The following is a 22,841-nucleotide window of genomic DNA, read 5'->3' on the forward strand; positions in this document are numbered from 1 at the left end:
ATAGTGACAGATAAGCGTAATCATTAAATACCACCAGCGGTACGGGAACCATACATAGGTTGAGAAACGCTGGTATAGGCGATTGTAAGATAGGATAAGTTGGCATGAATACGTGTTCAAAATGAAAAAAAGAAAATCCCAATGAAGGTTTTGAATATGGAAGAAAGGAAACCGTCCATCGGAGCTCAGGATGAGACGAACCATAGATAAGGAAGAACAGGACACAAAGACGTAACACAGAGGGAAAGATGCCGTAAGATTTAGAGTATTAAGAGCTGTTCGAAAACTGAAACAGATAAAGAGGCATACAGCGAAACATCTGGAGAAGAAGAAGAATATTCCTGACGCTGAGGAAATTTGTGTTTCAACGTTGTCTTGCTTTGCTGTTAAGACTATTTTCGAAAGGAAAGCAACTCAATGCTACCCAGTGCGTAGCTCGCGCCATTTTAATATTGTTGTGAGTGAGAATAGTTCATGTTGTGAATATATACAAGATTTAAAAAGAACAATGGCGAATATAACTTTGAATACAGATACATTTATATCACGTATAAAGAAGTTATACTCTGCTTGGAAGGTGTGTACACCCATCTGATTGTTATTGGAATAATTTTATATAAATTGTTTACCTAGTTTCAAAGAAACATTACTGTAGTAGTGTGGAGTTTGTGTTTATTTCTGTATTTACAGCAGTCTGCAGAAGCCAAAGAAGACAATGCTTACGGATTTTCAAAAATGGATGCCTTGGTGTCTGCGGTGGGGGTTGATGAAGATATTGTGTACAGTAAATCCATAGCTCTTCAGGTAAGCTGTCAATAGGCCCCAAATTCTCCATGAAACAAAGCATTACATTTTTTTTTGAGAAGAAGAAAATCGCACAATGTGCAGAGTAGAGTCTGATAGTCTTGTTTGCTGTGGTGAATCAGTGATAGAACCATAGAACTTGTTTTTCACGTGTGAGAATGTGGTATCTCTTACAGTTTTTCCCACAAGCTGAAGATGCCTCAAAACATTGCATTATGTGAATGTATTTTTACAGTTGAGTTGGAAAGATGAGGATTTGGAATTTATCAATGGTGATTTACAGAGTTGTTTGTTTGTTATGGCTAAATGGAGAATAATATCACAACACAGTTTCTTACAGGACATTTGTTGACACATAAAGTTTTCTTTAAAAGTGTTCAGTATGGCTGCCACCAATGTGGCAGACATTGAGACACTATGCTGAGTAATGATTTTGCAGTGATAGATGCCACTTTTTTGGGCAAAGTGTGGGATGAATTTCAGTATTATCTGGATGTCTGCCCCATAACCAATGGCAGCCATTTTAAACATTTGTGAAAACTTGAATTGTTAACAGATGTTAGTATGGAATGTGAACAATGACTATGTTTGAGTTTGCCTTATTTAACTCAGAGATTGTTTTTTTTTAATTGTTCCTTAGTATGGAAGATGAAGTTTGATGTGTATACTCAATTGCAAAATTTTTATGATCCCTCACCACATCATGCTCCGCACTGCTGTTACCATGGTAGGAGCACAGGTCACTGTAGATTTTGTATTTTTATGCTGTTCTGTTGGAGACTGTTCATTTTCACTGAATGTTGCAGTTGACTAATGCTCCTGTGTTACATTTGGGAGGTCTTGGGTTTGAATTTTTGTGTGAAGACTGGTTATCATGACTGAGGGTTTTTGCAGTTTTCCTTGGTCCCTCTTTGAAAATGGTGTGATAGTATCTTCAGGCAGCTGATAACTATAGGTCGTGCAAGAAGTGCTGTGCACTTGCGCAAAGGACTGATTTTGGTTGTATGAGATGGACCTGTCCAGAGCATGCGCTAGAGGGGTGTCAGCTTCAGTTGGTTTGCAGCTCTAGTTGTGTTTAGATCGGTGTGTCACGGCAACTGAGGCTGTGTGACCCCCACTGCTACTGAACTCCTCTCTCTTGGCTTACACATTGCTCATTAGGTGCCACCACCACTCATGCAACCTATACCTCCACATGTTTCCAAAATAATTTAAAATTATCCAACCATCCAATGCCATATATGCAATTATGCTTTTAACTGAGGAATCAGTCATACTGTGAGTCTGCAATGTGATGTGATCTATTTTGTCAGCTAGGCCATTATGTTCTCTGTTTAATTTGTTTTTGTTTCAGTCATGGCTGTTGGGATATGAACTTACTGATACAATTATGGTTGTCGCCGAGGAAGAAATACATTTCCTGGCTAGCAAGAAGAAGATTGATTTTCTCCGGCAAATTCAGAATAGCAATAAGGATGAAAATGGGCTACCAGCCAAGCTAGAATTGCATATTCGAGATCGGGTGAGCATAATCATCTGCGTAATAAACACTGATTTATGAAGTAACTGATGGTTATGGTCATTTTGAAGCAGCATCAGTCAAACCATTGTTATGTACATATTTTTCATCTAGTGGAGGGTATGGAATGAATTAATTTGGTTCGGTGTAGAGGCCAGGATGGTAGGCTCTTTTGAACATTGTTTCATATACAGCAAGTAACATGTTGGCTATCTGATTGGCTGTTGGTTTCTCCAGGAAGATGTATTTGTACATGCCAAAGAGACATTAAAATGTGTGTTCCATTGAGCTCATTTCATGTAGCAGAGTCCTTGAGAAGTTAATAGCAGGTGAGCTAATCAACAACTTTTCTTTGTCTTATGGGGTCCAGAGATTTCATAACAGCTTGCCACTGAACCCTCTCATACATTAGATACGTCCAGTCCACCTTCTGATACCCTGTTTCTTTATGATTCCTTTCAACAGTTTTATCTTATCCTTGAATCTCTGCCAAGGTTTTCCAAGTGGTTTCTGAACTTGAGTTTTCTGATTACATTATTCACAAATTTCTCATCTTTTCCTTGCATTCTACATACCCAGCCCCTTCCATCTGTTTACATTGTCTTGGATTGTGTTCCAGAGTGATGAGGACAAAACAAATTTCCAAAAGCTCATTGATGCTTTGAAAAATAGTAAACGAGGCAAGACATTAGGAGTGTTTTCCAAGGACAACTATCCAGGCCAGTTCATGGATGCCTGGAGAGCAGTGCTGAAAAAGGAACATTTTGACACTGTACGTTTGTTTGACAAAAGTTTTCTGTATCTATATTGGTAACACGAAGCTTGACTTGGTGTTGTGAAGCCTGAAAGAAGTTCTAACAATTTTTAATTTTTAATTTATAACTTATTTTTAACTTCATAAGATTTTAATCAGCACATGACTAATTTTGCTCGTACCCAGCATGGGAAATTTATAAGAAATATTAACAGTTTAATTTTAACCTCTAACTTTAGGAGAAACAACAAACATTATAATTGCAGCTCTGTTTAGAGAAATCACTACCCAGCGTATTATATTGTGTTATGTTTGCGTATTTACATGGAAATTGTGAGTATAATATTTTATGGTAAGAGCTGTGTTTGTCTTCATAGTTAATTACCTGTATAACCGGCAAATTGTTCGTAACACGCGAATGTTGAATTTCCTTTCAGGTGGATGTAAGTGCTGATGTAGCATATGTGATGGCACCCAAAGAAGAGCCTGAGTTACTGATCATGAAAAAGGCATGCTTTGTATCTGTTGATGTTTTTAATAAATATCTCAAAGATCAAATTATGGAAATAATAGATTCAGATAAAGTAAGTATAATTGCGTCATTTCTGTCTCACACATTTTTTCTTGTTCATTATCACATGAAACATGAACTTGTGTAGCTTTTAACCCCTAGCAGGATCTTTTAATTTGAGGGTTGTTCAGTAGAAACCTTCCAGTGATCAGTTGAATAATTTATGTTGGGCTCACTCAGTCATCGCCCACATTCATGGGTCTCACAGAATCATCAAATGCTGGATGCCTTCCTGGAAGATTTCCAAAGGCTGCTGCTGGCAATGCTTGCAAATGTCTTGTTTAACTTGAGTGTCCAGCTGAAATTGGCTGTAGTCTCTCAGGGATGTGGGAGATCCAGACTCTACACCCCGATGCTCCAGTACTGCACCTTAGTCTTGATGGTGTTTGCTACATGAGGGAATGCATTATCATGCAAGATGGTAATTTCATTCCTGTCGGCAGTATAGTTATTATTTACTAGATGTGTCAGTATGTATCACCTAGTTTAATGTTCTTGTTCACTGTTTGAATGTGTGTGACCAAGATGTGTTCTGAATACCTGATAAAATGTACTTAATCAGCGTGTTACTTGTATCAATATTATTCACTGCAGTTTTGGTCAAATTTTCCTTAATATTAAAGATGAAAGGCTCTAAATCACCAGATCGTATTCTGGTAGAGGAATATTACTGTTATCAGCTAGACTCAAAATGTTATCCAATGTTTGTCTGTGAAGATTTACTCCTTACATATAAAAAAATATTGTAGGTAAACTTTTGCCGGATACCGTTTCCTATTTAGAATGAAATGAAAAAGGGAGATGCTTTGTTGAATGTGCCAATCAAGACGGAATGAGGTGGAGATTGAGCCGGGCTAATGGGGAGATTTCAGTTCTAATTCTGCCGAAAGATGAGTGTAAATAAGTGTTTAGGTGTATGAAGAAGGAGGGTGGGATGACACATTGATGGAACTTTGGGAGCTAGATTATGAGGATGTGGGCTGAATGGAACTGGCTGGGGATCCTCTCCAGTGGTGATCTTTGTTAAAACTTTGGAATTAGCTTGTACCTCCAGGCTGAGGAGCCTCATTTAAACCTTCCAGTTAATCAAAGCATTGCAATGGTCATGTCAGGAAAACTTGCACCGTACCTCCAGTTTGCTACAGTCAACACTTTTATTTTTTATAAGAGCCATCATTCAGTCCTGTTATGTGCAGAATGCTACTGTGTTTTTAACACCTCTGATAATGGACTATGGAGTGAATAGGCAGTCAGTTTATCCTGGGTTGTTGTGGTGTTTATGTATGAATCGAGAATTGCGTGTGTGTTATACAATCTTGGTATGTGTTAACTCTTTTCTGTGCCATTTAAATTCACTGTGTGATTATTATTTTAAACTTCAGACCACTTCATTTAAATGACTTTTTTCATTGTGTTTCAGTATTTCAAGTTTTCAGGGGATGTCTAATTTTTCTGCGTACTGTCGCATAGTATACAGCAAGGGGCTGCCACAAATTAAAACAAAATGTTTCTCGTAGTGAGAAATATGTTGCATTGAGCTAATGCAAGGTTGATGTCTTCTTCCACAGAAAGTCAAACACGCCAAGCTTGCAGAAGGAGTCGAGTCAGCCATAACAGACAAGAAGTATGTGACGGGGGTAGACTCTAGTCAGCTTGATATGTGTTATCCTGCCATCATTCAGAGTGGTGGAAACTACAACCTGAAGTTCAGTGTTGTCAGTGATAAGAATGTTTTGCACTTTGGAGCAATTGTTTGCTCTCTTGGTGCTAGATACAAATCTTATTGTTCCAACATAGTACGCACTCTGCTTGTCAATCCAACAGATGCAATCCAGGTTAGTTGTTTCTGCAAGGAAACCAGAACAAAGTTTGAAGGAAAGGAGTGAAATGTGTCTAGATACTGACTCTTGTTTATGTAAATATATTTATTATTTTTACAAGAGACGTTGTGATTCATTAAAACCTTGAATTAGAACATTTGGACAAAATTAACTTGATCCGAAGGATTTAATTTATTCCTCTAGATTGCTGTGATGTGATACCACTACGTGTTATGCTGACTTCCTTAGTTATATGTATCAAGTCCTTGATCTTCCACCCTCTGTGTTTATAACAGAGCATCAAATTTATTATTCTCAAACTGAGAATATAGAAGGAGTAACAGAAAAAAAACACCAATATTGTTGTGTTGTGTGTATATATTTTTATCTCGTTTGTTGCCCTTGGTCTCTTTGGCAGGGGTTCAAGACCCTAGTTCCACCTTATTTCTGCTTGTCCTGTGTTTCTGGAGTGGGGCTGGCCACGGCCCTCGGGGCCCCTTCATTATTTCCCGTCCTGGATCTGTGTGGTAGGTCTGGCCAAAACCGTCAGCCCCCTTCATTACTGCTGACGCTGTGAAATTACTGGGTGGGGTATCCACAGGTGTGGAATTGCCTGTTGGAGAATCGCATGGCGGTCGTCTCCAACCAGCCACTGAACCAAGATGTGGAATCTTTTGTCATTATATTGTCACTGAACCATACAGGAATCAGACACTCCTGTCACGCGTGGATATTTGACCCAAGACAAGTCTGACATTACGTAGGTTAATAGGTCAAATTGTAGTGAACATTCCTGAGTTGTTAGCTATGTACTATTTTATTCTTTGTTTGTAAGAAAGTAGCACTCGGTCTGCTGCTACAAATTACTTGTTGATTTTAGTCATGCTGTTTGCCATCTGTGCAGTATCTAAGAATGTGATTCTTATATAAATTTTTTACTAGAATATCATAAGAGGTCTTACTGTACTTTATATTTTATAAATATGAATATGAAGATTCGGCTGTTTGGCATTGTATTCCAGGAAAACTACAATTTTCTTGTTGCTCTTGAAGAAGAACTGCTGAAGATACTGGTAGATGGAACAGCTTTGAATGCTGTTTATCAGGCTGGAATCAAGTATGCAGAAAAGGAAAAACCTAATCTTGTGGCAAACCTCACAAAGAACTTTGGATTTGCGACGGGAATCGAGTTTCGGGAGAGTTCTCTCGTCATCGGTCCCAAAACAACTGCTTCTGCTCGCAAGGACATGGTGTTTAATGTGAATGTTGGGCTTTCTGGGCTGACAAATAAAGAAGCTTCTGATAAGGAAGGCAAAGTATATGCTCTGTTCATCGGTGACACTGTTCAAGTTAATGTTGTAAGTGAATTTGACGGGTTAAAAGAATGTGTAATCTTGATTGGCAGTTCATTTCTTGTGAGTAGTAAAACCTTATTAATTTGAAGTTCAGAGGATTGGTAATATTTGTTTTAATACAAGCAGTTTTGAAGTATTCAGTATGCTCCTCTTCCCTTGTACCCCTCCCCCCAGAACGTTTGACAATCCACCTTGTTTCAATGTAGGACAAAGTGTGAATTATTTTGCGAATGTGACAAACCCTGTAATACAGTTGTAGTTAATAGAATATTTTAGAATCTATTTTGTAATTTTCATGAAAACCATATTTTGTTTCAAATCATTGTTTCCACGCATGTGGGATGTATGGCGAGGTTCTGTCACAGTTTCTGCAAACGTTGTTAAGTGTTTTCTTCCCATTTTTGTTGATAAGCTTCTGGTGGAACTGATTACAACGATTTTCATCCTTTTTTGCTATTTTGATGTTTGATAAATTTTATAGATTTTAAGTTGCTGATTCTGAATGTGGGAACAAAAATTCTGTAGCACATAGGTCTTTCAAGAAATAAGGAAAATTTTTTCTAATGCTTACGAGTTCAGTCACTTATGTTTATTATAGTGTCACACAGATGATATGGCAAATATGTTGATAAATGTTTCTTTGCCTTTACTTGGGGTAGTATTAAACATACAGTAGGAGAAGTAAAACTAGAAAAGTTGTTTCTGCTTTGATTTAGTATAACGCTGTGTAACAGAAATGGAAGATAAATCATTTTTTCATCTGACTTTCTCTTGTGTGTGTCTGGAGCTTCACTTTTAAGCTTCTAACAGCAGTCAGCCAGCGTAGACAGATTCCATTTCCCTGTGGTAGAAATGTCCTGGTAGAATATTTCACCGTGCTTCTGCCAATGTCTCCAACGTGAGAATGAAGGAAGTGCGTTTTCTGACAAATCGCACTGCGTCATCTTTAGGTTTCAAGCTTTTCTCTACCGGCTGTGTGTATTTGTGTGTTTTGTGGTTGCCCAATAAGTTGTCAGCAATCAATTTGAATGCTTCTCCATTACAGCAGTTCTTTATTACTCTTTGTTTTCATTGCCATTTCTGTGACTGTCACGTCACAGTGCTTCTTCATTGCGTACTACTGAATAGACATAATGCAACAAAGGAAGAGTTTTGGAAGGAATGATAATGTCCACAGCTTGACTTTTTACTTTATAATGTGTCCTCAGTAGTGAACAGGACTTCTCTCTAATTATCCACAAACCTACTGTTATCTGTAGTCACTAATTATGGAATATATAATATTGGGAATAAGAAATATTTTACAATACTTTCAACGTAAACTGTCTGTGAGTGACTTGGCCAGATTCATGCTTCAAATTACAAGGTACAGTGCACTTATTTCAGTTATCTGTGTTTAAGAGATACAAAATCATATATTGTTAGTTGGGGAACTATATTCATTCTAAATTCACATTATTTTAAATCACCTGATATCAAAGTAATGAGGTTTTACTGTGTATTGTGTTAATACCACACGTTTCTGGATAAAATGTGTACCTGCTATTTGGAAGCAAAGAAGTTTAAATAGAAATCTTCATTCTAACAGTAATTCTTACTTTTGCTACTACTTGTGTAACGTGTACATGTTATTTGCTACTTTATATCTGTGTTGTAATGCAGTTTTTATGTTTTGGCTGTAGGAACAACCAGCAACTATACTGACACCCTCAAAAAAGAAGATAAAAAACATTGGCATTTTTCTAAAAGATGAAGAAGAAGAAGATGAAGAGGAAGAAGAAAAAGAAAAGACTCCAAAGGATCCACAGATATTGGGTCGCGGAAAACGAACTGCTGTGTTGGAGTCCAAGTTAAGGGTAAGGGGAACATTTGTTCTTTGGTGCATCTGTAACATGTCCGTCAAATTGTGATTACGTATGCTTTTAATATAATATAAATTAAATAAAGTATTAAATTTTGTGGATGGTGCATAGAAGATGAAGGTCGCTTACCAAGGTGTTATCTTTTATTTATTCCTAATTTGGCTGAATAACATGAAACCTGTCAGTTATGTTTTCTGTTTTTTTATATTTTGTCATTGAATTCTGCAAAGCAGTAACATTGAATTTTTATGTGTGCAGAAAATAAAATATTTGTTAACTTATGATAATATAAGTATAAAGTAAAAATTTATTCTAAATAAATTTGAATATTGTGTTTTTCAATCTGGATTAGTGAGTTTTTGGAGTTGTCCATCCTCATTTATTGTAAAGAACAAGATTTGAAGAACTAGATCTGTTTTCATCTTCAGTATAAAGGGGTACTTACTCTGTTGGGTCCCTTACAAAGAGCTAACTTCAATCACTGGACAGCTGAAGTCAGAACAACTACATGGGTGCAAGCACCTGATATCAGGTTTTGTCAGTGGGAGATAATAGGAAAGATTTCAATAAAAATTATGGAAATGTATGTGAAGATGAAGGTTAAGACAAAAGTGGAAGTAGAAATTAAAATACATCACATCACACCCAGAACTACCCAATCCAATAAGAGATTTGAAATATTACTTGCTCTATCATATCTGTTTCCTGTGAGCACCATGTAAGACCTGAGCATAGAGCCCCAAAACAAAGTCATAGCATTACTCAGAAGAGTCTGTCAAGTTAAACATCCCCTAGGAGTTGGCCACCTCCTGGCTCTTTACACCTGAGGAGTAAAGCAGATCTAGTTTTTGAAATGTTGTTTATGATACCAAACAGTGGACAGAGCCGAAAAACTTAGTAATTGAAAATGAAGTAAAATTGTTTGATGTTTCAGAAAGAACTGTAAATTGTCATTACACGGATGCTTAATTCCCTTTGAAAAAAAATTATTGTCTCTATCAAACAGTCATTTTATGGATGCCTCATCATATCAAGCATTAAGATTTCAATGTTTCGTGTGTGTGTGTGAAGAATGAGTCATTTTTTATTCTTTTGTAGTCTGAGCACTCGTCAGAAGAGAAACGCAAACAGCACCAAAAAGAGCTGGCACGGTCATTAAATGAGGCTGCAAAGCAAAGATTAGCACAACAGTCAGATGGCAGAGAGAAAGAAAAGGTGCGGAAGTCCACGGTGAGCTACAAGAATCATGGCCAAATGCCTCGAGAAGCAGAAGTGCGGGATTTGAAAATCTATGTTGGTAAGCAACCTGTGTACGTTTTTAGCCGCCAATTTCAATTGTATGGTTTAACACGACACTAGGGCACTTAGAATCTGTCACTGGCACTCACCGGGTTTCTGGTGCGGCCCACTGGTTCGGGTTCATTGCACTAAATATCTCATAATGAGTATTCAACATTCTGAAGCTGTGCTGTTTAATGGTTGATACTTTTCATTCTCATTGACTTAATGATGTGCTTTTTACTGACAGATCGAAAATATGAGACTGTGATACTGCCTGTCTTTGGCATTGCTGTTCCATTTCACATTTCTACCATCAAGAATATCTCTCAGTCTGTAGAAGGTGATTACACATATCTCCGCGTTAACTTCTTCCACCCAGGAGCAACTATGGGGCGTAATGAGGGAGGCTCCTATCCTCAGCCTGATGCTACATTTGTCAAAGAAGTGTAAGTTGTAGGAGTGTGTCATTTAATAATGCTGTGGTACGTACATTAGCTCATGTAACTTGTGAAGCATGGAAAACATAACTTATGAATTGTTAATTTGATGCCTTATTTGTTGTTATATTTCTGCATAAGGATAGTTTTGCTTGCTCGGAGAATACTTCTTTTTCCTTTCCATTATTGAAACAAAGCCTATCTTGCAATTTCTCATTTGGAGTGTCTCAGAAACTGGATTTATGCTACCCCAAAAATTTAAACAGAAGAATGTTGTTACTCCCACTACCTTATCTTTATCTGCAGGACGTATCGTAGCACAAATGTGAAAGAACCTGGAGAGCTATCAGCACCGTCTGCAAACTTAAACACAGCATTTCGTCTAATTAAGGAGGTTCAGAAGAAATTCAAGAATCGAGAAGCAGAAGAACGTGAGAAAGAAGATCTTGTGAAGCAAGATACGCTTGTGATGTCCCAAAACAAGGGCAACCCGAAACTCAAGGATCTGTACATTCGACCCAACATCGTCACCAAACGTATGACAGGTAACCAGACATGCTGTGTGTCAAAGGCTTGTATTATGAAATAATGTATGTCATAATACAGGATTCCAATGGACTTTGAAATGTTTGTTTCAAAGAGGTTTCTGTTTAACACAGGTACTTTCTTCTGGATTAAGAAATACTACGTGGAGTATTTATGAGCCTAAGGAAAGTTAGAAATTTTGCTCTGTCTGTGCATTGCAATGTTAACTAATAGCGTACATTTGAGGCAGGTTTACTGTAGTTTGATACATGTTCTTCTAGTTCTTGTATTGTGCGGAAACCTGAATAACATTTTGGATCGCGAACCATATTAATACTAGACTTAGTTAAGACATACACTCTCTTAACCAACATCTCTGATTTATTTTGTTGCCGCACTGACATCCGACCTTGCTTGCCTGGGATTGAGTTCTAAATAGTCCACATGCCATGGCAGTGTTCACCCACATTCTCACTTTTATCTCATCACTTATAAGTCTTGTGCATTAGATACTTAAAATCAGCCGTGAAATGTTTCATTCAATTATTTTTGCATTCAGTCATTAAATATCTGTAATTCATTTAAGTGTGCCAGTGACAATCAGAGAATTTAGGGGAGTGTTTCTACCTAAGAATGAGTAACAGGAGGGTTGACAGAATTGCAGAATGAGACATTCCTTTCATCTGATAGTGTTAGGCTAATTGAATAAGGGAGGGTGAGCTAGAAGAGATGAAAAACTTATGAAAAATATTCCTGGAAGACTGAAAGGGAGGTTGCATTTTTGATGTGATGTGTAGATGGGAAGATATTAAAATGGTTCTTAAAAGTAGGCTGAAGTTATGAATCAGATTAAAGTGGTTCAGGATTTTGGGATTTGGTGGTGGGTTTCTGTGAAAGAAAGATTTTTTTTTATCAGCTTCCCAAGGAAGACCCTGCATAATGTAGGTTGTAGATCAGTAGTGGGATTTACACTCTGAGATTAAGACAGGAGTGAAAAAATTGACAGAATATTAGAAATAAATAATATAACAGAATTTCAAGTGGCAGAAACATTTTGAACAATAGGAGAAACTCGTGTCCATAAGAGACTTTTGAATTTGGTCCATGAAGAAAAAGGGAATGTTAGAATGACAGTGAAAATACTATTTAAGCGAAAGGAGATTTTTAGTGAGATGGAACAGGCCATTGGAACTTATTCTTGAAGTTGATCGTGGTTTAAGTATGGTGTCTCATTAGATGATTGAGAATTATTAAGTAGCCTTTTGGTCACTACAAGAAGTTTGGTGTTATTTAACTTTATGAAAAGTTTCATAATTTTCTCCAGAGTTTATTGATATTTCTGTTAAATGTTAAATGCATTTTGTCATTGCAGGATCATTAGAAGCTCATGTAAATGGATTTCGATACACTTCTGTTCGAGGTGACAAGGTGGACATCTTGTACAACAATATCAAGAATGCATTCTTTCAGCCATGTGATGGAGAGATGATCATCCTTCTGCACTTTCACCTTAAGGTGCTAAAATCTCACTTCATGATACCATTTATTCTGTTGTATGATCGTAATTCCACATCTGTATTACTTTTGTGGTCTGGTATTCTAAATATTTCGGTTCTAATGTTATTTTTTCATTTTATTTTTCGAGGTAATTTTTGTTCTCTTGAGTGTCATTGCTGCACGTTCCTGTAGGTAATTTAACATTAATTTTATATTTATTTGAAGTGGCAGTTAATTGATGTACAGTAATTTCCAGTTTGTCCTCTGATGCGGTTAATAAGACCTGAACGCTTGCGCAAAGTATTATGTTTATATTTGTGTTTCCTCCAGCATGCAATTATGTTTGGGAAGAAGAAACATGTTGATGTGCAGTTTTATACTGAGGTTGGTGAGATAACAACTGACTTGGGGAAGCATCAACATATGCATGATCGAGATGATCTAGCAGCTGAACAGTCTGAGAGGGAACTGCGTCACAAACTGAAGACAGCGTTCAAGAGCTTTTGTGAGAAGGTGGAGATCATGACAAAGCAAGAAATTGAGTTTGATACTCCATTCAGGGAACTTGGATTCCCTGGCGCTCCCTTCCGCAGCACAGTCCTTCTGCAGCCCACCAGTGGGTGTCTCGTAAATCTTACAGAGTGGGTGAGTATTGTCAAAAACTGCCGAGTTTCATTGTCCTTATTTTTAAAAGAATTATAAAATGCATGAAGCCACTAAAGGGACTGTAAAGGAAAGGCCACTTTTAAATCAAGAATTTTAGGGCCTGGTTTCATTCTGATACTTTAGTCTACGTATTGATGCTAGCAAGAACTCTGAAACATCTCCACAGTTTAGTGATTATTTCTTTGCATAATTTATGATAGCACAAATTAAGACTGCATTAAATTTGTCATATGCAACCTCAAGGTTTCGCACATTGCACTGTTTATAATTGTTACATGTGGCTGTCATATTTGCTAGCTACTGAATGTTGTGTCGAAGTGGCATATTTAGGAGGTCCCAGAAGACTGGTTGTCCTGTGTCCCCCCAGGCAAATACCAGTACAGCTCTTTAAATTAGGCCATGACCACTTCCTTTCCAAGTATTCCTTGTCTTATCTGATGCTGTGTAGTCTGAGTTGCTGACACCATTGTTAAATAAGCAGAAACAGCTTTTAGGACTTCGTTATGATATAAATTCTAAGGTTTAAGGCAGGTCTGAACGTCATATAATACAAAAAGAAAAGGTTCTTTATGAACAAACTGCCTGTGTGTTTGTAGGCGTGAGATTGTTTCGTTTATTCTGCGTAATACATAATTCAGCAGACTTTGAGTCGATGTCTGGTATGACGAAGGTATGGCCATTTGTTTTATTTCCATTCCCACACTTAATAGAATTAAATATGTAATCAGAGCTTCTAGAATAAGTCACATATATCCTTTGTAGGATCATAACTACATGATGATGATGATAGCTGAGGAGGTAAAGTTGGAGATGAACAATCACGTGGCAGTTAAAGTTTCCTAAGACATCTTTTGGGTTCATATGTGAAAGCTTTTCTTTGATAACCTCCTGTAATTATTTTGACACGAATTTGTGTGTTTGCAGCCTCCATTTGTGATCACCCTTGAGGATGTTGAGCTTGTACATTTTGAACGTGTGCAGTTTCATCTGAAGAACTTTGACATGATATTTGTTTTCAAAGATTACCATCGTAAAGTTGCTATGGTTAATGCTATTCCTATGAACATGCTTGATCATGTGAAAGAATGGCTCAAGTAAGTACTACGCTGCTTTTCTTTACATTTGACTCTAAGAACTTTCCTCTTTGTGTGCTCGACAGCTCTGAAAATGCACAGTAAAATACGAAAATGCTAATAGGATATTCTTTGCCATTGTGTAATAATGTGATTTGGAAGACCTCTATTGAAATGGAAGAGAGACGACTAACTTTAATACATGAAAATGTTTAAGTCTGCCACAAAAATGGTATCCAATTGCTATTGGGATTTTTACTGCTATAAAAATGTTACGTATGGTCTTCTGGGTTGTGACATTTTGAAGGAATTTTATCAGCTCCATTTTCAGGGTAACCACCTACAAGACTACTCAGTGTTACAACTTAAAAGACCGTAATGTACATTAATGTATATGTTAGCATATTTCATCATATAATTTATACTTTTTTTTAAAAAATTGGTACTTTATTTGAATGAGACGACGGTGGTCTGAAAGATGCCATATCCTACTTATGTATAAAAGTGAAACATATTCTCTGAAAAGTGGGTAACTTTTGTGTAAGGTTAGCAAAAATAATGTCTTGTTCTGTGAATTTAAATACTTCTTCTGTTTAGTAAACCAATCTTCATATCAAGTGCAACATGCTTCTTTGTGTGGTACATTGTCATTGCCACAGATTAAATAAACATTTGCGACAGGTCTTCAAATCGTCTTAATTGGAAGAATTCTTGTAATAAATAATAAATGTGCACAAAAGCGTTCTAGAAGTGAATGTGTTGAGAAGTAGCACCGTATAAACTTAACTCTAATAATAAATAATCTAAATATATCAGTCCCTTAGATTTTGCCAAATTGAGAAACCACATGTGCTGTCGTTTGTTAACTTTATAATCAGTAAGAGAGGAAATCATTTTGGTTATCTTTTTAATTGCTTCTGATCGCAGCTCATGTGACATTCGGTACTCTGAGGGCATACAATCTTTGAACTGGACCAAGATCATGAAGACAATCACAGATGATCCTGAAGGATTTTTTGATAGTGGTGGCTGGACTTTCCTGGATCCTGAAAGTGATGATGAGAATAATGCTGAAGAAGTGGAAGAAGAAGAAGAAGATGATGCTTATGAGGTTTGAACTTGATAAATATGATAACCTGGTTGACAAATTGATATTTAAAGAGAAACGTTTTTAGTTTGATGAGTTTGTCAAGGAGGGGAATAATAGATACTGAAGTGCTGATGTTCGTAAGTCAATTAATAGCAAGTTCCAGTGGTGGTTGCTGCAGTTTCTGCACTAAGATACTGTTCATTTAAGTTAATTATATCCACGATTACGATTCTGTGCAGTTTAATGCCATAGTAGGAGGTAAAATTATATGGTTCTTGAAGCTTTCATTGTGACTGTAAGTGATAAAAGTCCTCTTGGGTGATCAGCCAATTCAGTTTGGAGTAGAATTGCAGGAAACCAAATCACATGGATCTTTGCCTCGATACTAAGTCAACAAAAGGGGACATCTTATGTACACCAGTTGGCCGTGTGAGGACCATCTGCTCCATACACTAACCCTTTAAAGCCCAGTGATAACTTACTAAATGTGCCTACAGGTTTAACAGTCAATAACTGCGCTTATGGGTTTTGCGTGATTCTCAGTGCAGACAGGAATTCTTTCCTTAAACAGCATTTGCAAGTTGATCTTTGTAATGAACAAATGCTGCCTGCCTTTGACATATAGACTCATAAATATAATTTTCATGAACTTTGGCTTCAGAAGGCTTATATATGAGCATTAATCAACTTTTAAGTATTTGTATTTGCCCCTTTCCAGCATTTCTCATTTGCTTGGTATTTTATTAGTAACTAGCAAAATTCTCCCGCAATCTTTAACTGCATGTAGTATGAATGTAGTATATGCTGACATTCATGCTGTAAGGATAGAAGGCAAGAAAGACAATTATTTTTCAAGGTCAGGACTAGTGAACTACCACAAGTTTGTCTGAGGTACCTCCAAAGTTATAAACTGAAAATGGAATTGCCCTGTATGCACTTGTTCCATTCTTTCTGTGCAGACTTCTGTGTTTGTGTGGAAGAGTTTGTTTTCATTTCAGAGTCTTATTGCATTCAGTAAATATGGCACTTCATTGCTTGCATAGTTCTGTAACCAATGGCAGATTTATGAGCAAACAGAAACTGTACTCTTGAAAATCCAAGCGTCCTGTGGCTGAAACTATATTTTAAAAAATAACTGATTTGTTGTTAGCATAATTGTAAGTTTGGAAAAAATAAATGTATTTGATGGGTGCTCGTAATATCCGAGAACGGTTGAAATTTACACTGTTCAAGTAATTTCCAGATGCATCACAATATGGCACCAAGTTTAAAGGATTGAATGTGGGTAGGACAATTTATATTCCTTTTCAAGTGGTTGTCATTGACATGAACGTAATTATAATGTTTCAAGTCAAAGATTTTCTCATATAACCTATTGTCCCTGCAATGTAAGTTCCTGCATGTGCATACATGTATGAGAACCCACATGTTGACTTGCATGGAACTTGCTTCGTAGACATAATACACAAAGAAATTGTAGTGAACCATCATATGTATGTACTCTACGTTACAGGCCTGTGCCACACTTGACATGTACTAGTGTTTGCCAAACAGAATGTTGAACAATATCAACTCCCATTTACTAGCAAAGTGACACAGTAAATATACAATGGAACAGTGAAAAATATGAAAGTGTCACCTGTGTTCCAGTTTGTGAAAAGTTTTTTGAATTATAAACTTTTTAACTTATTAACTTGTTGAATTAATGTCAGTATCACATTGACATATTTATTTTTATTTTCAGCCATCAGACGTCTACTCTGAAGAATCAGATGATGACTCTGACTACTCTGAGTATTCAGAAGATAGCGAAAGTGAAGGTAAGATTAAAAAAAAATGTATATTCTTTATTTGTTTCATTTTTACACACAACCCCTCCAAAGGAAACATCTTTGTGTGTAGCGATCAGACTATCAAACTCATTGGCACTGTTATTGTACCTGACTCTATTGTCAGAATTTTCAACCCTTCATATATAAATTTAATGTCTTCTCCTCCAAAATCTCAATTTGTGTCTCAGAGGATAATCCTGATATTGGCATTTCCCTTTTTATTGTAGAATTCTTTGAAGCATTAAATCATTGTTTGAGTAAGCTTATATTTGATGGAAGATTTTACCTGTAAATGTAAATATTTTGATAATAGTATGTGGGGAGAAAAAAGTATATTTGATTTAAGAGAAGAAAGTTTGAATGAAACTGCAGGAGTGGTAAAATGGCCAAAATTTGGTAGACAGTGGTAAACAGTGTTTGTGGAAGTTACAGTTAAAACAAATATGCAATATGTGCATGTGCGCTTTGTGTAAATATAGTAATGTGATGCTACTGAAGTGGTTTAAAAAAACACAACATGAAAGTTGCCATCCTAGTGCATAAGTACTTTTAATGGACAAAGAACTATGCATCTTCATTCATGTCTGTTTGTTTGTTGCTCAGAGGAAGAGTTGGCCAGTTCAGAAGAATCAGGAAAGGACTGGTCAGATCTGGAGCGAGAGGCAGCTGAGGCAGACAAGGAGCGCAGTGACTTCCAGGATGAATATGCCGGTTCAGACATTAAAGGGAAAGGAAAACGGCCTGGGAGTTTCAGAGGACTAAAAGATTCTAACCAGGACAGGTTAGCGACTTCAATAATTTTCAGATTCAGCACTGATGATCTTCATTACACGTGTCCACGTTTCAAATGAATTGCAGTCACCTCAGTTTTTGTGACAAGTTGATTTGTGAATGTGGTGAGCAGAAATTTGTAACAGACTTCAGAATTTTCTAAGTTTTTAAAATATGTATCTGTATGTTGTCAACCAAACGTTTCCTCTTTGTGTCAGACGTACAGTGTACAGGTGAAGAAAAAGGAAGAGTATGTCAACATAGAACTAGGCAGATTGCAATAGTAAAAAATAATATAGTTCAGTATTTATGTGTATTATATTGTTACTGCCCCATGAAGATGTAATTTCAGACAATGCAGAAAATAAGCTCTGCCTTCCTTATTGCAGAGTTGTTAAATGTCGTCATAATCGTGCCATGTAAGAGGATATCTGTCCTTGAGCCAGGGTTTAACGTTGTCCCTGAGCCTCCTTTTAAAATGAGTGAACGTTTCGTTTGTCAAGCAGAAGCTAACCTGATTTTTTGAACCCTGCACCTTATGTATGCAGATTTTGATGTTTGTAATTAAACTTTTCCTCCACTCGTAATTAAAGATACTACTTTTTGTTACGTTTGTTTCGCAGACATTCTTCAAAACACAAAAAGCACAGCAGTACCTCCAATCACAAGGACAACCACAAGAGTGGCAGCAAATCAAGTGATAAACACAGGTGAGTACTGACGTTTATGAATGTGGTTCCTCAGATGAATACAGTAGAATTGTAATAATATCGCCTAATTACATCCATATAGGAATTCCCTTCTTAAAGTGGGTGCCACCTGATGTATTGAAACCTGAAGGTGTTAAAGAAGTTTGTAATGAAGGGGCCAAAATAGTTTGGTCTTACTACGCAGATATGCCTTTCCTGTACTTTGTCTCCAGTGAAGACTACGTTTTTGAGAATATGAGGAATACTAAACACGGACATTTTGCTCTGGCTATCATTCTTAATGAGCTGGAGTAGCTCAGTCATTATAGTGACTGACTATGGACTGGATGATCATGATTCAATCCGCTGTAGGGGCAAAGCATTTTTCTTTTGGCGTCTTGTGTCCAGACTAGCTCTGAGACCTACCCAGCCTCCTATTCATTGGGTGCCACGGTTCCTTCCCTGGGGATAAAGCACGGCCAAAACATGATGCTCACCACTCATCTCTGTCTAGTGCCAAGATCAAGAAGGAGTAGGAGCTGTGTCTTCTCTCCCCCCAAGCAGCTCCATGGCAAATAACAGGACAGCTTTACTTTTATCATTCACAGTATGGGGGTACCTGAGTACATTTGAGAAGTGAACTCCAACCATTGCCTACGCAGGCAAAAACCAAGAATATTGAATAAAACTTAACTGGTGTCATTAGACACAACTAATGCAGTATTTTTATGTAGGTTCTGTGCTTGCAGATAGGTCAGATTTCAAGATTGTATTGAGGTGACGCACTCATAAAAACATAGATTTTTAGAATGCTGCCTGTGCAGAATATAGGTATAGTGAATAAATTTAAAATAGAAATCATTGAATTACATTCAAAGTACACTGGAATGACAGGAAGCGTTCTGCATAATACTATATCGGTGCTGTATCGTCGTAGCCACTTCCTCTCTTCTTGTCACTTGTTGTTTCATTTATCTCGTAGTTTTCAGCTTCCTGGCCTTTTTAAAAGGTAGTGAGGGGCATCACAGCAGTTTGTCTGCCAGTACGTTTGTTTAGCTTGAATTGCAACACAGATTATTGACTATTAAAGTCCAGTGAAATGGATGGCAGTGAGAATGTTATGATTATTGTGTCTGATGATAAGATTCTACTGTGCTCAAAAGAAAAAGCTTCTGCCCTTTATATGTTTTATACACACTAATTTTAAGAATGAATAAATTTGGGGTAAAAGAACTGCATGTTTTACACCAAGTAAATATGGTGTATGCGGAAACTTTTCTTCTAAATCTAAATAAAATAATCGAAGTGAACTAAAATAATATTCTTCTCATTTTTATTTTTGGATGCCGCATTTGGAAAGAAATTCATAACGCAGTTGGTTAATATATAAATTTAACATCAAAAACTACTACGCTACTACTAAAGTTACGCAGAAATTCATTGCCATTTTACATTGAAGTATTATGAATTAATTATATGTCATGAGATTGTGTATTGTTTGCCTTGTGCTGCCTAGGCAAGCCCGCACAAAGAGTGGCAGAGCAGGTGGGCACAGGAAGGTGCCACCTTCATCAAAAAACAGGTTAGAAGGGTGCTCATATTTATGCATTTGATCTTTTATGCATGATTTCATAGAAGTGTCATTGAGTGATCATAATGTTTGCATTTATGTGTTCACCAATTTACAAATTTCAGTTTGTCATTTTATATGAATGAGGCTTTTTACTATTGCCTCGAAGCCCCAATAGAAAGAGCTTAACCTGTAATGAGGACTTCAATATAGGAAGCTTAATTATTGGCACCATCAATTTTGTAACATTGCGTGTATAGAAAATGTCAAATTAAATTAGAGGTTTTTCCATTTAGTTTCACCTTAATGAGTGATTTTTACCTAGTCATGACATTTAACGCTAATTACATGCAGTTTTACTTCTGAAGCTTGTTTATAGCTGGTGGTCTGTAAAACTGCCATTGACCCATCATATGTGCCTGTCCCTAGTCTATGAGGCTACCATTCACACAAATGATGATGTGAACTATCAGAACTGCAGAATTTGTGGCAATTTCAATCTGCCCACTATAATTTAATCACAGCCTAGTGGTTAGCATTCTTGCTTCATACTTAGGAGGTCAGTTTCAAATTTCAGCCTTAAGACTGGCTGTCCTGACTGAGGTTTTTCATGGTTTTCCTCAGTCCTAACCAAATCCTGGGATTATTTTAAATGTGGTCATGGCCACTTCCTTTCACGTTCTTTCCAATTTATCTTTCATTGATCGTTCTATCATTCAGTGCTTAAGAGTCTGATCTACTGACAGTGTCATTAAATCAACCATTTTGCAAGTATCTACTGAGCTTTGAAGTTTTCCTTGATATTTTGGAGGACTGTGTTTATGTAGCAGTGGTCATTTTCTACAGGATGGTGTTCTACCACAATTTAATAACATGATACACAGCTGTCATCATTATGCAGTTTTCTCCGTACCCCATCGTCTTCTCTCCTAGGCCCAAATATCCTCCTCAACACCCTATTCTCAAACATCTGGTGCCCAAAATAAGCAAAGCAAATTCCAGTCATTTTCCTGATTTGTTTTTATTCTTTAAGATTCATCCCAAATAAACGGCTGCCCCGATTAACCAATAACGCAATTAACTGGAATCTACTGTTCAAGGAAAAATGTTTATTTCTGCCTCTGCATCAAGAATAGTTGTGCAGTAGTGGATTTGTAAGGCCATTAAAGCATGCAGTATGAATTTTAGGAAAATGTGAACTACATTGGCATATACCTGCCCACTCTTGTAATGTTAAATAATATTTGTGAGGTACTTGTTCTGGTACATTACTTAAGTGCTGGTATTGTTTCACAGTCCATCAAAGAGTCGAGATAAACACCATGATAAACACAAATCTTCACCTTCAAGCAAGAAGAGGTCCCGTGAAGATAGTGGTAGTCGTGACAAACACAGCAAGAGGAGGTGAGTTGTTTCCATAACTGAAAAGTGTTTTGGCATTGGTGCATTACAGTGACTGAAATGCAAGTCACATGCTGATGTTAATGTTACTAAAAAATGTTAAATTTCTTATTGATTTTGTTGGATTTCTGCAACATAATTGCCGTTATGTCTGATAATATGTCAAGCATGCATGTTGTTGGAATATTGAAGGATGCTGTTTGGATAGATCTATGATGGTTAAAGATATTGCAGTGTTTAATGTCTTTTTATGCATGTTTTGAAACTTACCTTTATTTGTATTAAACTGCAAGTGTACTCTTTGTTCCATTTTAGAACATATAGCAACATGTATAAGTGTGTTCTTTTCACACGTGCTAGCTTCTTGTTCATTTTAGCACTTATCGTTATTCCCAAGATATTCCTCTTGTACAATGGGTGAGTTTTGACATTTAATATTTAAATTTGAGTTTATTACAAAAATAAAATTTAATATTTTACTTGCAGGAAGTAAGAGTACAGATGTTGGAAAGGGTAGTCTCGAGGGCTGCGGCAAAGTGAATCTCCACCATTCCATAATTGAAAGAGGCTCTGATAGATGATACGAAACGAACTTCGATTCCAACCTTCATTGTATTCTGGCATGAGAGAGCTATGGTCTTGCATATGGAAAAAACCAAAAGCACACAGAATTCAAACCATGTTTCTGACAAAAGAAAATGACAGTCAAAAGTAAACTTTCAAAATCACGAAACTCCTATATGTCCACTGCAGTCATTTTACAGTTACAGATCGCTACAGCAAGTGTCAAGGGGTAATGACACTGGCCAGACGAACTGACAGATGATAGTAGTAAGTTAATTAGAATTGTCACATAGAAACATATGTGCAGAAGTGTGTAATTTTGGTTCAAGCTCAGACTGTATGATTGATTTCAAGTGTTGTGAAGAACTTAGGAATGATGTGTTGTATCAGAAATATATTTGATACATTATTACAGTTTTTATGACGTGTGATATGTTTTGGAAATGTAAGTATTAAAGAGTTCATGAATCTTACTTTCTTTCCAGATATTGAAAAACATTATTCTTCATGTGGAATGTAGAGAGTAAATTTCTCTAAAGAGGTAGACAGTTATTTCATCTTTTACAGAATTTTTCAAAATATTTCATAGTTGCCTCTGTCCCCAAGGCCTTACTATAAAACAAAAAGTTACTGCAAATATTCACAGTTTCTGCGTGTGCAGTATGAGAGGCAGGCATGTCTGGAATTATTATTTTTTAAGCTACTTACATAATGTGAAAAACAAAATTGGTTATGAAAATGGTCCCAACTGAGTGTGTGC

The 22,841-nt window shown here is 36.7% G+C and overlaps 1 protein-coding gene across 3 annotated transcripts; it reads left to right on the top strand.

Moving 5' to 3' along the window:
* The first annotated feature begins 162 nt into the window (after positions 1-162).
* dre4 (SPT16 homolog, facilitates chromatin remodeling subunit dre4) lies at positions 163-22,554 on the top strand. Of its 3 annotated transcripts, none has more exons than XM_022086533.2 (21): positions 163-577; positions 694-804; positions 2,159-2,326; positions 2,943-3,095; positions 3,515-3,661; positions 5,217-5,483; positions 6,491-6,826; positions 8,506-8,679; positions 9,784-9,982; positions 10,214-10,412; positions 10,710-10,948; positions 12,301-12,443; positions 12,756-13,070; positions 14,016-14,185; positions 15,092-15,275; positions 16,999-17,074; positions 17,690-17,867; positions 18,481-18,567; positions 20,063-20,128; positions 21,413-21,520; positions 22,004-22,554. In XM_022086533.2, exons 1-21 carry the CDS (start codon positions 509-511, stop codon positions 22,008-22,010), a joined length of 3,396 nt encoding a protein of 1,131 aa, XP_021942225.1. In that variant the 5' UTR covers positions 163-508; the 3' UTR covers positions 22,011-22,554. The 3 variants fall into 3 exon arrangements, with proteins under 3 accessions (XP_021942225.1, XP_021942223.1, XP_021942226.1); XM_022086531.2 differs by having other exon boundaries at positions 165-577; positions 691-804; XM_022086534.2 differs by lacking the exon at positions 20,063-20,128 and having other exon boundaries at positions 167-577; positions 691-804.
* The last annotated feature ends 287 nt before the right edge of the window (positions 22,555-22,841 follow it).

This window comes from Zootermopsis nevadensis, unplaced genomic scaffold (genome assembly GCF_977971745.1).
Source record: "Zootermopsis nevadensis isolate Lab colony 2312 unplaced genomic scaffold, Znev_1.0 Znev_ptg000019l, whole genome shotgun sequence".
In the NCBI taxonomy this organism is placed as follows: Eukaryota; Metazoa; Arthropoda; class Insecta; order Blattodea; family Termopsidae; genus Zootermopsis; species Zootermopsis nevadensis.